We start from the raw sequence: 17,079 nt of genomic DNA, 5'->3' as shown, positions 1-17,079 counted from the left end.
GTTCCATGAAGGTAGGGAGCTTTGTTTTGTTTTCTGTTGCATCTTCCATGCCTGGCACCTAGCTCTTGGAAGGTTTATATAATGAGTAAGCTAAGAAGAAAGGGTGAAAATATAGGAAGGCAGGTTTTTGACTCAACACAAAGACTTTTAAAATTACCTCTGTACTTGTATACTGTCTGCAGGCTGTGTGGTCTTCAGCAGGAAGTGGTTTCTTCTCTAGAGCTCCAGCTAAATCCAGATGACTGTTGGCCTGGGATATTTTGGGGGACGACACATTGGAGGTGTTTGAACACCAGGTTCACTTCCAGCCTTGTGGTTCTAAGGATGGGCCTTTGCCAAAGAATTTACAGTGGAGGGAACCCAGGGCAATCATACTGTGTTAATGATGGCAACTTATTGAACTTGGGAAACAAGAGGTAAGGAGTCAAAGATGGCACTGAGACTCCCAGTCTGGAGATACTGGTGCCACTGAAGGGAAAAACTGTAATTCAACAGAAATGCTGGATTGTAGGCAAACTTTAAATCATGGTTAGAAATTCTGAGTTTAATGTGTTAGTGGATTACACAGGAGACATCCAGAAGGTGATTATATTCAGGCAGATACGGAGCTCAGGAGAGGCTGAGTTATGTCATTCCCATTTGTTAGAAAAATCCACACCCCTCTCTATAGTAGGTAGAGATATCCAAGAAAAGTATGCATAACTCTTCCCTAACTGGTCATGCACATCCATCTTTATGAAATAATTAGCCTCAGTATTAAAAAACAGAACAATTTTCAGATTATTATATCAGAAGAACAAGAATGTTTCTTGAAAGTTGTAATCTGTATTTTGATTGAGGACCATATAGTGTATTTTGAAAAGCTTTATTTAGACTATGTGATAACTTAATACATATTAATAAAAGTGGTTTCTGATGTGTTTTAAAAATCATGCTTAAAAGATGCCATCAGTGAATAGTATATTTAGCTATACAATTTTATATTATATAGAATGTAGGTATTATAGTTTCATTTCCTAGATGAGAAAAACAGAGGCCCAGAGTGACTTTATTGCTTATAGAGCTCAAACTTGAATCCCTGTCTTCAGAGCCTGAGTGTGAAGCTCTTTCTCCAGCATTCTGCTTCAGCGAGCTGTGAGTCACCAGACTGAGACTCCGCCCTACCATGGGACTGATCAGCTGGCTGCTCATTGGTAGTGAGAATGTCTACCACTTGTCCTTGACTCAGTTGTGGATCCCCCCCCGCCCCCAATTCTAGTTGCAGTGCTTACCACCTGCTACCAGGGAGCCTCATGGTAAAACTGCAAGTTAATGATGATTGTACCAGCCAGAGTTTCTTGGATGGGCTGATAAAACCCACTCCCCAATACAAGGCTATCGCAGCAATAGGTCCTTTTTTTTTTTTTTCCCTTCTACTAGTGATAATGTTCACTGCGAGAGCAGCTAATGGGTAGTCAAGTGCAGAGGCTTGGGATCTGGGAGAAAATGAGCTGAACAAGGAACCATGAATAAGCTGTTAAAGCCAAGTGGAAATGAGAAGTGGGGGTAATTTGGAGAGGTAGATGAAGAAGGCATTGGGGAGCACTGTGACAACACGGGGTTAGTTTTGTGCGAATGCAGTTTCAGGGGAGCATTTGCCCAGCTGCAGCATTACAGCATCCCTTTTTGTACACTGGATTTATTTCAGTGGGGAAGGAAGAAGGGAGGGGCCATAGGAATAATGGGGGGCGGCAATGAATTAGGAATGTTTTGGAAAAGTAATTTTCTGTCTTATATACTCGACAAAAGCACCTGCTGTAATTTCACAATATTTTCTGTGAAAGCTAACCTTTATTTGCTATACAGGAAAGGTTGGCCAGTTACTGCCCAGCACTCACAGAAGGTAGAGATTGGGTCAATTTTTACTTAAGAGGACTGTGCCTTGCACTGGAAAGCTGAAGGAATATAGATTCAAGGGCTTGTGGTATTTTTTTCACTCGCAATTTTTGGAACCATATTCAGTACTACTGGATTAGGGCATGTTCTATCAAACTAACAATCAAAAGCTTTCCTATGGGGAAAGTATTAATGTTATAGCTGAAAGAGGTGACAGCCGAATTACTGACATCAAAAATAATTTATTAACCGTGTCTGTGCAAAATACTCTGGTAGGCACCAAATCTCAGGGGCTTCCTGTTTCAATACATCCTTCTCTCTTTGCAGTCTTTTCAGTGTACCATTCGGCTCTTCACCTGTGAATAAAATGGATACCTTGAAAACTTCATCTTTGGGGACACGATTACAGGCCAAGAGAACGCTGTTTTCATCATCAGCGCCAATCATACAGTGCAGGGAAGGTGTTCTAGGAGGCTGCCATCCTCAAACTCTCTTTCTTGGAGCTTGTAAAACATCTTTCCGGTTTCCACTTTAGATCAGGAAATCCGGGAAGAGTCGACTAGAGAGGTTTTGCACCATCAGCATAAACCACGCTGATGCTGGCTCTCTACCCCTTCATCCTTCCTTCTTAGGCCGGTCCCCTAGTCCCCCAGGCGGGTCCCACACTGCACCTGAGATATAGGTACACAGGTGCCTCTCTACCCAAAGGAAGAGAAAGGAAAGAATTTTGGATACCAACCCAAATCGTTTTAAATGTTACCTCACATTCAGTTACCTTGTGATGTGTGCACCTGTGTGTACATCTACATTTAAAGACAATACTTTTTAAAAAGGTAAGTTAGCACACGTCGGCTAAGAGGTATCTGCCGGGTGTAATTGCACAAAGGTCTGTTTCACCAGCATCTCTCTTAGCAAGTCGGAGGGAACGGGCTCTTGATCCAGCAGCGCCCGCTGCCAGGCGGGGAAGCGCACAGACACCCCCCCGCACGCGCACACACCCCTGCTCTCTCGCCCCGCAGCTTCAGCCTCTGACCCCACTGCATCCACACAGGAAAGGGGCTCACAATCGGTGGGTCGGGAGCTGCTTTTGCCACACACTTCCAAGCGAGCGTTTGCTTGGATCATTTATCTTGTACGCGTTAAGAAACCACCATTAGGTGTTGGGGGGAGGCGCTACTTTGCCTGAAGCCCAGCCAGTCCGTGGCGGCTCCGCGCACACCGCACCCGCCTGGCTGCCAGCGCCCGCCTGGAGCCGCCTCCCGCCCGGGGTCCCTGTTCCCCCGGATCCCGGACGCGGTCTCTCGTTTCACGTCTCCCCCTTCAAGTGCGACCGGACAGGGGCGCCGGGCAGTGCTTTCGAATCTTCTGCGGCTTGCGGGGTTCCCTCCGCGGCGGGTCGGACAGCACCCGCCGCGGGCGCCCAGTGCGTCCCCGGCCCCGGGCTCGCGGCGGCGGCGCAGCTCGCTGGAGTTTGACTCTCGGGCAGCGGCGCCGGCGCGGAGTCTCAGGCGGCGGGAGCTAGGCGAGCCCGGCCGCTTGCCCTCCGCACTGCGCTCGGATTGGTCTCTCCCAGACAGTGCTAGCCGAGGGTTGGCTGCGGGCCGGCTGAAGAACAGGTGCACCTTACCGCCCGGACTCGCGGAGCAGCCGCCGAGGAAAGCGGCGCGGCGGGCCCGGCGACCGGCGGCGGCCAGGCCGGCCCCTCTGTGTCGGAATGCTGCTGTCTGGCACCTGGCGTTCCGCGGCCGGCCCGCTCAGCCCCTGAAGGCGGCGCGAGGCCCAGGGGCGGCGCGGGCGGGCGCCCCGGGGAGCTGGCCGGGTGCGGCGCCCCGAGGATGCCGGCGCGGCTGGAGCGCATGCAGGCGGCGGGCGGCAGCGGCAGCGGCAGCAGCAGCAGCAGACGACGCGGGGCCCCGGCGCACAGGAGGCCGCCTGCCGGGCTGCAGACGCGCCCCGCCGCTCCCTGACCGGCCGGCGGCGCAGGGGGCCAGTCTAGCCCCTCTTCAGAGCTCCTCGCCGCCACCTCCCCGGCCCGCGTCCCCTCCCCCGCTCCTCTCCTCCCCGCCCGCCGCCCGCCTCTCGGGGGGAGGGGCGTGGGGGCAGGGAGCCGATTTGCATGCGGCCGCCGCGGCCGCTGCCTGCGCCCGAGCCCGCCGCCGCCGCCGCCGGAGCCCGCGCCTGCGCCCGGCCCGCGCGGCCCCATGCCTCTGGCGCGGCCCTCGGGGGGGCGAAGGTGAAGACCGGCTCCTAGGATGAGTGAAGGGGCGGCCGCTGCCTCGCCACCTGGAGCCGCTTCGGCAGCCGCCGCCTCGGCCGAGGAGGGCACCGCGGCGGCTGTGGCTGCGGCGGCGGCGGCGGCGGCGGCGGCGGGCGGGGGCCCGGACGGCGGCGGCGAAGGGGCGGCCGAGCCCCCCCGGGAGTTACGCTGTAGCGACTGCATCGTGTGGAACCGGCAGCAGACGTGGCTGTGCGTGGTGCCTCTGTTCATCGGCTTCATCGGCCTGGGGCTCAGCCTCATGCTGCTCAAATGGATCGTGGTGGGCTCCGTCAAGGAATACGTGCCCACCGACCTGGTGGACTCCAAGGGGATGGGCCAGGACCCCTTCTTTCTCTCCAAGCCCAGCTCCTTCCCCAAGGCCATGGAGACCACCACCACGACCACTTCCACCACGTCTCCAGCCACCTCCGCCGGCAGCGCCGCCTCTTCCAGGACGCCCAACCGGATTAGCACCCGGCTGACCACCATCACGCGGGCGCCCACTCGCTTCCCCGGGCAGCGGGTGCCCATCCGGGCCAGCCCGCGTTCCACCACGGCACGGAACACTGCGGCCCCCTCGACGGTCTTGTCCACGACAGCCCCTTTCTTCGGTAGCAGCACTCCGGGCTCCCGACCCCCGGTGCCAGGCACCCCCAGTACCCCGGCCATGCCCTCCTGGCCCACTGCGGCATACGCTACCTCCTCCTACCTTCATGATTCGACTCCCTCCTGGACCCTGTCTCCCTTTCAGGATGCTGCCTCCTCCTCTTCCTCCTCCTCGTCTTCCTCCTCTACCACCACCACGCCAGAAACTAGCACCAGCCCCAAATTTCGTAAGTAAACACTGTGTCTGAACTCTGATTTACTGCTGAGTTTCCATTCTCCCCTCCTGTTGTCCTTTCCTCTCGCCAACGCCTGTCTTCTAGCATCCTTCACCCCCACCCCCACCCCCCACTCCATTCCAGGTTTGGAACACGGAGTGAGAGAATTAAACCTGGCCACAGGGGAGGTAAAAGGTGCCGGCCTTTTCCTGTGTGTGTGTGCGTGGGGGTAGGGGTGGTGTGAAGCAGAGGGAGATTGTCAGCCAAGCTCCATGGGCCCTACTTAAGTGGGTCCCAAATGAGAACTAACTCCCTTCAACGGGTTAAAGCGAGTGCAGACCTGCTGGGGAGCTCTGGGATCGGGCTCCTGATGAGAGCTGGGGAGGAAGGAAGGAGGGTGGGAGGGAGGGCCTTCCCAAAAGCACTGAGCCCTTTCCCCGCCCGTGGGAAGGAGAGAAAGAAAAGCACTTGTAAATCGACCGACGTTAAACCGCGGAGGGAAGTTGTATCCATGTGGGGGTGGGCTGGGGTGTGTGTGTGTGATGATTTGATGGAGATGTTGGTACGGTGAAGCTGTAGACACTTCCAGCAGCCCTGACCCGGGCAGGGACCAGGAAGGGTTAATTAGAAGCCATTGTGGGAGGTAGGGAAAGGAGGCGATCCATGGCGAAGGGCTAAAGTGATCACCTCCTACCCTGCCCATGGCCATTCCAAGGTGTAGAAACGGATTCTGTGGCCGCCGAGAGTGAGTTAACTAGGGGGAATTATGAAGGGATCCCTGCAGAGCTGCCGCCTCTAGGGTCCTGACGGAGGAGGAGTTTTTTCAGCTCTGCCAAGCGTTTGCTTTGTTCGATTCCCAAAGGTGGAGAGTGAACCTCCTCTCTCCTCCCTATATGCCTGAAAAATTTAGGCAAAATGGGACAGTTCTGTGCACTCAAGGGTGAGAAAATCAACTCATTTGAAACAGGTCACTCTTTGAATGTAGCTTCTTCACCCTTGGCTCAGTTGCTGCCACTACTGGCCAGTTTCCCCAAGCATGATAGCTTTCTATCTGTCTAGGAGGTCTATATTTTCCCTATACCTTTATACATGTTTTAGATGACTAATTGACCTCCCAGCACCCTCCCACCACCTCACCTTGTTCTTATTATAAGGAAATTTTAGGAAGGTTCTTAATCTGACTATCAATCAGGATCTGAGAACCGTGTGTGCAACCTGTGAAGGTTATTTAGGACAAACCCCCAGCCTGCCAGTTCAAGTTCTGTGCAAGGCTTTTCTCCAAAAACTGCCTGGCTATGCCTTCTTTATACTGTATTTCTGTTTTGAGCCATAACATCTGGAGGTGAAGCAAGACTGCTCATCGTTAACTCTTGAGTAGGAGTACCAAGCTTTCAGTCATCTGGCAGTTTTTCATTTCTCTGACCTGTGGTCTTAGCTGGGGTGTTATTTAATCCTTGAAACTTTTTGTTTTTGGATTTGTTGTATTTGTGGCTAAAGTCCAAGGAGAGATATTCCTTATGCTTTTACTCTGCTTTGGAAAAAAAAATAGGCCAAAAGATAAACTGAGAGACAGAGAGGAGAGGGGAAGGGAGGGAATCTGCCACAAACCAGAATGGCAGTCAAACTGGTAACTTGCTGCTTCTCTCTCCTTTGGCTGAAGCGGTCATTTTTGAGAGCACATTTTCTCAGGAGGTGTGTAGAGGTTTCTCTCAACAAATCTAGCTGCTTGAGTTTTGTGGATGAGTAAAGGATGTGCAAGTGTATGTGCAAACATATTCAATGGATTGAAAATAGATGTGTTTATCTTGAAGACCCCAGGTTTTTTATCTTTTCTTTTGTTACAGTTGATATGAATAATGGAGTGTGGATGTACTTCTCAGCCTTGTGTGTGTGTTGGGGGGCTTGCATATGGCGGGATATTTCATATTCTTTCTGAATTGATTTCCTTGCTTTCCATTCCAGAGGTCTTTAAAGAAAAATCCAAGGTAATTATTTTCTACCCCTCCGTGCTCCCTTCCTACATTCTGTATAAGGGAATGGCAGCCTGTTTAATAAATAATGATTATTGACACGGCTCTCAGCCCCAAGGAGTAGGGTGGTGGTGCGGGGAGGGCGGGGGAGAATCTGTAAATGGTATCAATGTTCACTTAGACATAGAAGCAGTATTTGTTTTATGTGTATCTGAGGTTCAGCTCTTGCTCTCTTTTAAACCTTCAACAAGGAGTTGAATTAAGGGATTTGCAAGTATGCAAATCCAGCAGAAACTGACCTGGTTTGCCTATATCAACAAGGGAAATTTTAATGAAAAGAAGATTATGTAGCTTCCATAAAAGATGAATTTAAATAGGTAGGTTGTATGAGTCCAAGATTGTAGGATGATTAACAAAAGGAAATAAAGATTTCATTTGAGGCGTCATCAGCACTGCTGAAAAATGGGCTGAATATCTTGCATTTATATTTTTCACTTGTTTCTATTATGCTACCAAAGTTCCCAGGAGAGAAATTCCCCCCTTTTTTTTCTAGCTCCTACTTCCAGACTTCAGTAGCTTGTTTTTGCTTTTTTTTAAGTGAAAGGCATGGATTGTGTTGTAGCACCTGAGGACAACTAAGAATGATGCTTTTTTTTTTTTCCCTTGAGACTAACTCACAGATTCTTTAATTGCCAAGGTCTATGGTTTTAAATTGAACACAAGGCGTATAGAATGAATGTCTTTGTGCTCGTCTTAGGTCAGTCAGAAGGATCCTGTCTGTAAAGGCAGCACAGCTCTGGAGTGGAAGAGGCCGGTTCACTCTAGAATAAACACCCTTGCTGATGGGTAATAGGGTTTTTGCAAGCAAAAGCTGTATTTGCTGTGGGAAGGCCCAGTTTAGGAGACTGTTTCTAATTTTCTGTAGGATTAAAGGCAAAGAAAGATTGAATTTGAAAGGCAGAGGGAGTAGAAGAGGGGTTTGGAAGTTGACTCTTCTCATCCTGCAACCTTTAGAACATGAGCCAGACCAAAACTTTCTTCTGTGTTACTGGGGTCTCTTGGGTTCCCAAGTAGTTGCCCAGCACTTGCCTTTCCTTTCGATGCTTTAAAAACAAATATCTTGAACGTACTGCCTTTAAGAGATTATTTCCCCCCAAATGTCTTTGAAGCATTTTACAGCTGTAAGTGTAGGGTTAGTTTACACATTTTTTAGTCCGGAAGGTTTACTGCAGACAGTAGAGGAACGGTGATTTTGACCAGTGTGTAAGCAACCTTTTATGGCACATTGAATTGTATTTTCAGACTTGAAAGGCATATGCATGTGTAGAATGTTGTCAGTGCGCATGTGGATTGTTATTTTACTCAGCAGAAAGCACTGTTTAACAGATAGAAGACCAGAGTCCTTGGCTAAATTCAAGTACTAAAGACAAAGAGCCACTTTCAATGGGTTATTCTTTGGGTCATATTTGGAAGGTATGTAGCTAATTCCAATGAGTAAGATCACAAATCTTGAATAGTGTATCTAGTAAAGAAATAAATATAAAGTGTATCATTGATGTTTAAACATGGTAGGGTGATCATTTTAGTATAACCAAGTCTACTTAAATCAAACTTTACCCAGTCAAACTTGTAATTTTGAAGAGTTCCATTGACAATTTTCTTATCTATTCTCTTTCTTTTTATAAATTTATTTATTTATTTTTGGCTATGTTGGGTCTTTGTTGCTGCGCACGGGCTTTCTCTAGTTGCGGCGAGCGGGGGCTACTCTTCGTTGTGGTGTGCGGGCTTCTCATTGCGGTGGCTTCTCTTGTTGTGGAGCACGGGCTCTAGGCACATGGTCTTCAGTAGTTGTGGCACACGGGCTCAGTAGTTGTAGCTCGTGGGCTCCAGAGTGCAGGCTCAGTAGTTGTGGCGCACGGGCTTAGTTGCTCTGTGGCATGTGGGATCTTCCCGGACCAGGGCTCGAACCCGTGTCCCGTGCATTGGCAGGCGGATTCTTAACCACTGCGCCCCCAGGGAAGCCCTTATCTATTCTTTTTAAACATCTTCAGTCTTTCAGTAAAAGTACTCTGAGTTGCTTTATAAGCAGCCTCAGGTATAATTTGTTTAAATAAAGTTTACTCCTATGTTGTCTTTTATCTATTGATACATGAATCGAGGCCTTCAGAGGAATTCCAACATAGAAAGGACTGACCCCAATCATGTATGGTAGCCAAAGTGAGAGGATTCAGAGTTTGAGATCAATATTTCTTATGAAATCCAGTTGAGAGCTTTGTTTATGAGCACATGCTGCAGCCTGAGTATGTTTTGATTTCCTTTGGCCTTAATACAGGATTACGAGGCTTTTCTGCTTTAGTCAATTATACTGTACATTTTACTCTTCAGACACTTACCTTTTGCTTCATGATCCTAACAGAAAAAAAAGGAGGGGGAGGGGTGTGGGCATAGAATCGGCAAGGCTCTTTTTAGAACATTGTTAATTTGGTCTCAGTGCCTTAAGGCTGTGGTTGAAGCCTTCCTCCTCCGCTAGCTACTCGTGACTGAGCTAGAAGGGGTTGGCAGTGCTAATTGAGAGCTCCTTTTGCATGCTTGATTGGTGAATCCAGCCACCTTTGTATCTGTGCAATTTCCCGGACAGCCTTTTTTTTTTTTTTTTTTTAACACAGTGTTGATCCACATATTTGTCAGAAAGAAAAACAAACAAACAAAAAAAGCTGGTGTGTGGCAGCTTCTCTCCGTTACTAAAGAAACCAACTCTTCTAAATCCAGGTTGAGCCGTAAGCAAGAGTGTCCCTGCAGAGTTTGAAAGCAGTGCTGTCCTGGGAGGTCTAGCGTTTGGAGGAAAAAGATCTCTCTTCCCCCTGGCATACTCTCCTGGCTTTTCCCCCTCTACACAGCCCAATGAGAAGAAGGATGATTTTCAGCTCCCTTCTTATGTAGAAATTCTTTCCTCATAACCTCTCCTATCCAGTGCCAAACATATCTCAATATTCTATCTCAGGTGTCAAAAATGGAATGTGAAAGTTGGCCCTGCAATATGTAAGAGCAAGGAAAGAGCCATAAATCTAAGTCTGTAAAATGCATTTGAATTGCTTGTGAATAGAACTGAAATTCATTTTTCTCCCTTTGAATCTGTTTTTATCTTTAGACTTTTGTGTTGGGTGAGGCACAGAGCTGGTACTGCCTTGGCAAATACCACTGAGACATTTTTGGATCCTAGAAATTTTACTTGTCTACACCCAAAAAAGTGTTTCCTCCAGAACCATGTACATATGGAAGGCAGGATGGAGGAATAGACTCAGTTTAAAGCTTTGTAATATCAGGATGAAAATGTACCTAAATCCATTCATGTGATTATTAATGAAAGTAGTAGGACGCATGGTTAGTTTGGTTTTCCATCTTTACCACTTTTTCTCTGAGGACTTCAGGTACTCCTGCCTTACCCAGTCTTTTACAGAATTGGATCTACCTGGCTCTGTCTGAAGGCCCCTTACAGACTTTTGATTATTTTATTTTAGCTCTTTATTTCTTAGCTTATATTATAAGCAGTAGTCATTAAAAGAAATTTTCTTAGATATTCTTAACATTGCCTTGTCATTTCAAGTTGTTTTAAAAGTCAGCCCTTTTGATAAGACATGTTAGATTAAGTTGATGTAGAATGTTCAGAAAAAAAACTACCCATTTATGCAATTGAGTTATTAAATTGTCTTGGTGTTTTATTTTTTAATTAAAAAACATTTTTTTTGAAGATTCCAAAAACTCGATGGAAGACTAATGGCCATTTATTGTCCCACATAGATTGATTTACAAATCATACTAATTTTGGCAGTACTTATTATCTGATTCCGTAAAACAATTGTACAATTGAATATGCGCTATTATATACATTCATATAGTTATGTTTTTGTAATGTCATGTTTTGATTTTTAAATTTATTTTAATGAATATTTATTAAACCCTGATTTGGGGTATTACTATGCTGGTAGTTAATTTAAAAAGTCTATAAAAGTAATGGTTTAAAAAACAGAAAATTAAAATAAAACTTCAAATGTATACAACATTCATTCTCCCATATCTTGGACATAGGCGTTTTTTTGAATGTGTCTCTTAGTTTGAACTTAGCGTCTTTTTCTTTTTCTTTTCCATAAGCCACACCTCTCATTACTTGTTTCTTCTTCAGACACTGGTGAAGGAATTTTAACCCAGATTTTTCATAGATACTATAATATCCCCCCTGCCCTGGAAATCTTTTATAGTTTTTTTTTCTTTTACAGTTTTCTTGCCCATATAATTCAACGTAATTTTCTTCCTTCCTTCCTTCCTTCCTTCCTTCCTTCCTTCCTTCCTTCCTTCCTTCCTTCCTTCCTTCCTTTCTCTCTCTCTCTCTCCCTCCTTCCCTCTCTCTCTCTTTCTTTCTTTCTTTCAACAACTCACCGTTCGTAGTTTCTTCAAAGCATTCAGCTATGTTTTAATAGAAATTACAGGTATCTTTCATTTCTACAATCATATATCATTGGCTTTCATAAAATTTAATTAAATTACATAATCCCAATAAGAACAACTGATATAAACAGGTTTGTTACCCCCACTGAGTGTTGGTAAGCATACAACCCCAAATGAGTTTACAGAGGTGTGCAGGCTTCCTTCAGGTTTACCTGCTGGCTGTGACCTTCTCACAGTGCAGTGGCCCTGACAGTGTCCATCACACTGGAGGAGTGGTGACAGCAAGCTGGCTAAGGATTAGGACAGTGCCTCCTTTGTAGGTAATAGTATTGAAAATGTAAGTCAGTCATGACCATATATTTCAGGAACTTCAGTGGGCGGATGACAACATTTGGTATAGAAAGAAAAAAACCCAAAAAACCTGTAGCCTTGAATACCATTATAACTGTGCAACCTCAAAGAACCAGTTTATTCTCTCTGAACATTAACTTCCTCCTCTGGGATAATGAGGGGGTGATGATAATAACCTGCTTCGTATACCACTTCTAAAAGAGCTTATAAGCTGCAAACACTCTACTGTTTTTATGTCAAGAGAAATGGGAAATGGATAGACTAGATAGGTATTTTCATCCAAAACCACATTAGGCCATTGAATTCAGTTGAAATATTGGAGCTAGTTGGCTATATCTAGCTTGAGGGATCTTCCATCACAAGGAGGGATGATTATTCTTGCATGCCCTTGGATCTCTCCTGTATTCCTCTCTGATACCCTGACACACACAATAAAATGTGGTGTGGAAATCTCCCTCAGATCATCTTGGAAGTTTAATCACAAACTGGAGCCCACCATTTCTCATCCTTTGCTTGGTAGATGGTTTTGTAGTCTGTTTTGCACATATGTTTCTCAAAGAGAGGAACTGAAATTTGGGAGAAAATGAGTGAGATTGTTGAATTATAATTATCAGGAAATCTGAAATCCGCAAGAATCTGAAGATTTTTGATGAAAGAAAGGATGCCCTTATGGTTCCTTTTAGTTCCATTCCCACACTGTCTTATTGTCATTGAATCTTTGGAGTTTGGAGAGAACTTTAGTAAAGATGGATCATGTCTGCATTGCATTCTCTTCCCCCTCTTAATTGAAGAGTTATTGTGGTTTAGATTCCAGAGGATTAATGGCTTGCTTGTGCCCATCAAAGAGCTCTTTTAGATGTATGCTTTTGTACTTCAGGGAGCTTTAATATTAGCATTTTGAAAACATCTTGCTTCAAGTCTGTGTTTTTTGGAAACTTCATCCTGAATTATATTTCAAAGTATTACTTCTTTTTGTTATGAGCCTTTATTTTTCAAGACATGTTGGTGATTGTACATAAATCATAGATTGCCATTCCCAGGCATACAAAGAGGCTAGTCAGAAACAAGCCTGTAAACTGAATTCAGAATTTAGTTTAATAATAGAAGTTCAGCAGCTTCCAATGATAAGATTTTGTCTTTGAGGACTTTTCCTAGAAGTGATAGTATGTGTCATGGATGCAGTATACACTGTAAGAGCAAGAAAAAAATCTTCTGAATCTATGCAACTACTCTAGCAGTAATACATTACAGCCAGGGTTATGAGAAGAGAATTTTTATGCTAAGCATTTGATAAGAACTCTTGAACATATTAGCCTACTTCCTAAGATACCCTTCCCGTGACTACATATGACCTTTGGCCTGATCTTCCAGTGAATTGCCAGGGAGTTAGAATTTCACTAAGAGAAAAATCACACCCTTATCATCATTTTGGGTTCAGACTCTAATTGATTTCTGTGCCTTGAATTTTACTTTTAGACATGGGGAAGAATTCGTCACAGAATCTCAGTCTTGGAAAGGGCTTGAGAATTTAGGTAATAACTAGAGCTGCCATTTGTTGAGTTTGACTATGTGCTAGGAGGGTCCACACTTTACATACTTTGTCTTATTTATTTATTGAAACAAGGATTAAAAGACAGGCATTTAGGCCTGTAGCCTAGTCTGATTATCTAAATTATGCAGGTAATCGAGCTGGGCTTAGATTGGTTATATAATTTGCCTCGGACATGTGTAAGTGGCATAGTTTGAAGAATCAGGAAGATGGGAAGATCACGTTATAGGTAATCTCTTCCCACTTTAAATCCTAAGGCATTGACACAGTGTTGATATATCTATGTATATTACCTGTTTCAAGCCCCTAGCTCATAGCCAGTGACGTTTGCCATTATAAACTGCATAAATGGCACATCTGCTCATACCTGTTCTTTGCTATAGTAGAGGGAGCCTTTAATAACCAGAGAAATTTCCCTGGTTTCCAGTACAAGGAGAAATTCAAGGAGATAGTTCAACAAATGATAAAGAATGTGTTCTTCTAAACTTCTATTCCTTGATCTTCTTAACTCTCTATTTCCTCCTGTGGCTGCTTATAGGTGATTCAATAGAACAGTGACAGAAAACAGTTACAGACTTTATTTCTCTGCTTCCTGAAATCTAGCCAAAATTGTCTTCTCTGCTCATTCTAAATTTGCTTTTGATTGCAGTGGTTACTGCATCGTATGCTGAGAGTGGCCGGTGGAAACATGTCAGGGAACATTTGGAGTAATACCCTTGAGGTTCTCCTGACCCTAAAATACCAACCCTACCAAGTAAATGTTGGGTGTTGCACGTATGCAGTGTTTCCTGCAGAGCGTCTGAATTCCCTTTTGGAACCATCCTGCAGGTTACCCACCATTGACTAGCCCATGGTACTTAGAAGAGGAACTTTGGTGAGACCCTGATAGCCTGCCAAAGATACCACCAACTGGACCCAATCATTACTTACTAGTTTGATTTTGATGTGTAGCAAGGGTCCCTAAGAACAGATTTTCTGAAGGTTAAAATGAAAAATGATTGTGCTGTTTACTTTTGCTAACTCGTGAAAAGAAAAGAGAAATAGATCAAATACTAAGATCAGGTTATATAGTCTTTGAATAGCTATGCTGAAGGGTAGGAATACTGTAACGTCAGGAAACCAGTATTGTCAAAATCCCATAAGACTGTGAATGAATTCTGTAACTAAGAATGACGCTGTACTCATAAGGAAGAGAGGGAATGAGATTGCTTACCCAAACTTATTGTTAAACAAAAGTTTTTGTCAGCGTGATGGCAAAATCTAGAGACTCTAGGAATAGAAAAGTGAAAATGGGGTGCAGCAATGTTTATATTAAACACTGTCTCGACTGAATTCTATTTAACTGAGTCTTCAGTGTGAGACTCTTTTCTGTGTTAAAACAAAAAACTGACAAATGCTCTCTTCATGCCAAACGGTCACAGTTGGTAGGGCTTCTGCCTTCAACAAACGAGAGGTGTGTTTTCCAAATGTTAGTTGTATTAGCTCCCAACCTATTTAAGCTGGTTGTTCTTGTTACTGTAATTAAGTAATGTATTTAAATAATATTCAAACCAATGAATTAATTGTGGTTTTTATTAGAACTAAGTGGATTACTTTGGATATACTCCATAAAGAGAAGTCACTGAAAAAATGCTTGTTGAAGAAGTTGTGAGTAATTTTAAGGGAAAATATATTTATATATCCATAAGAAATCTGCACTTGGATTGTTTCACGTGTGGCTTTAAGTTCTCATTCCTCAGTAAATATATTGAAACTGAAAAAAATCACAGTATACATTTGTGGTGTGGTTTTTCACAAGAAAGGTAACAAATTTATTCAGTGAAAAGTCTTGAATACCACAGCCAAATATTTGGCAAACGAATGTGCATTTGTATGTTTTAGGTTCAAATAAAAGAAATAATAAATAAAATAAATTTTACTTTACCCATGTGATAGATTTACCAAGCCATTAATTCGTGTTCTTAATAATTTTAAATATATTGGAAAATGTTTACTATATAATTATCTAAAACTTCTTGGGTAGAAAATTATATAAGATGCTGATTATATAAAGCTATGTCGACTAATAGATTTAATAAATAGTAACTATAGTCAGGGAAAGTATGCAGAATTGTTAAAGGTGATGATTTCTGGATTGTGGAATAGGAATGCCATTTAATTTATTGCACTTTGCTGTAGTTTCAAAGTTTTATTTAATGGTCATGAATTATCTCTCTAATTAGAAGTTATTAAACTTTTGAAAAAGTAAAGAATGAGATCCATGAATCAGTTCAATTATTGGTCTCGGTTCTGTGAAGATGTTTTTTTCTAGTCTAGGAGTTTGTGTCTTCATTGGTGGTGTCAGCATTAAAGTGTTGGCTGAGTTGGGTTCCTGCTGTGAAATGCAGATGTGCAGAAATATAAATGCATTTCATTTGCTCATGGGAAGCAATGCCTTATTGAAGGCAGTGTCTTACACTGGGCCTTGGATTATTAGCCTTGATCTTGTAAGGATAAAAAAGATGGTAGCTTTACTGTGTTACTTAATGGCTCTTCCAGTCTGCAGAAGTTGGGCAGTCTTTAGTAGTATTGCTAAGGATGGATATAGCCTGTAGAAATCAACCAGTTGTGGGTATACTAACCAATTACCTGGTCTTTTTTAAGGATCAAATGACAGGAAAATGCAAAGGCTAATTTGTAGCGCTGGGTCTTATAAGGGAGGGCTTAGGTCACATACAAACAGGTGGGATGACAGATTCAAAGATTTACTAGATGCTGTAAGCCTCTCAAAGAATCATAAGGTGTTTATTCACATAAAAAAGTTAGGTGGTTGGAAAGAGGTGATTTGTAGAACACATAGTCTTTAATTTGGTCATGAGTTGTGCTCCAAGTCTTTTAACATAGCTCCCCAATACATTGGTGAGCAAAAAGAGAACAAAAAAATGATTCTGTATACATAATGTTAAACATCAGAAGTCAAGATAGTGATTGTCTTTGGAAAGGCGGCAGGTAGCGACTGGAGGAAGACCGAAGATACGGGGCTTTAGGATATTGGTAATGTACTAATGATCTGCGTACTTATCACATAGGTGCATTGTTTCCCAGAATTCACCACGCGGCACGCTTATGGTTTGTGCACTTTTTATATACATCAGTACAAACTTAACTGTATAAAAGAAATCTTTCAAAACACTCCTTCATGTTCCCAGGGTGGTAGCCTGAAGGTGTGGATTGTTCCATTATTGACACTGGATTGTAATTCCCAGTGTTTGTTGTTCATGCCTCACAGTCTAGTAAAGGCAGAGAGGGTCTTCGTAGCTTCAGCAGCTTCCTTTGTTCTCAGGATCCTGGCTTAGTGAGACACCATGGAGATGCCCACACTCCTTTTCAATTTTATCCTTTGTGAATGGACACCTTGTGTTTATATTACATAAAATTTTCTTTCACAAGAAAGGAGTGTTTCAGGAGTGTTTCTGATACAGCATAAGTTACCATGCTTTTCACACATCTTACACGTGTAAACCATACTTATTTCCAAGAGTGACTTTATACATACAGTTCTGCAAGCATTAGAGTGCGTGATACAAGAGAAAGCCAATTCGTTATCTGCATTTATGGTTTTGTCGAGAAGCCCACAACTTATATTCCAGCGAATAATTAAGTGTAATGTGTGATTCCAACTGAAAAATATATTAAGCCCTTTCAGAAAGTCGTGATCAGAGCAGGCATAGGTAGTTTCAAGGGAGAATTTGTTTAGGCAGAGAAATGGGCAGGTGAGGCCAGGGGAGGAAAAGATCATTAACAAACAGGTTACCGCTTTAAAGGGACATAACA

The 17,079-nt window shown here is 43.9% G+C and overlaps 1 protein-coding gene across 2 annotated transcripts in view; it reads left to right on the top strand.

The window, feature by feature from the left end:
* Positions 1–4,127: 4,127 nt before the first annotated feature.
* The window catches only part of NRG3 (neuregulin 3), a 1,063,293-nt gene continuing 1,050,341 nt past the window's right edge, over positions 4,128–17,079 (top strand). For both annotated transcript variants that reach the window (XM_033842029.2, XM_033842028.2), the window contains exon 1: positions 4,128–4,965. In XM_033842029.2, coding sequence (XP_033697920.1) covers positions 4,128–4,965 — 838 coding nt within the window. The remainder of the gene's footprint in view (positions 4,966–17,079) is intronic.

Source organism: Tursiops truncatus, chromosome 16 (genome assembly GCF_011762595.2).
Source record: "Tursiops truncatus isolate mTurTru1 chromosome 16, mTurTru1.mat.Y, whole genome shotgun sequence".
Classification (NCBI taxonomy): Eukaryota; Metazoa; Chordata; class Mammalia; order Artiodactyla; family Delphinidae; genus Tursiops; species Tursiops truncatus.
The sequence above is the reverse complement of the archived record's forward strand: the minus strand, read 5'-3'. Positions and strand labels throughout refer to the sequence as shown.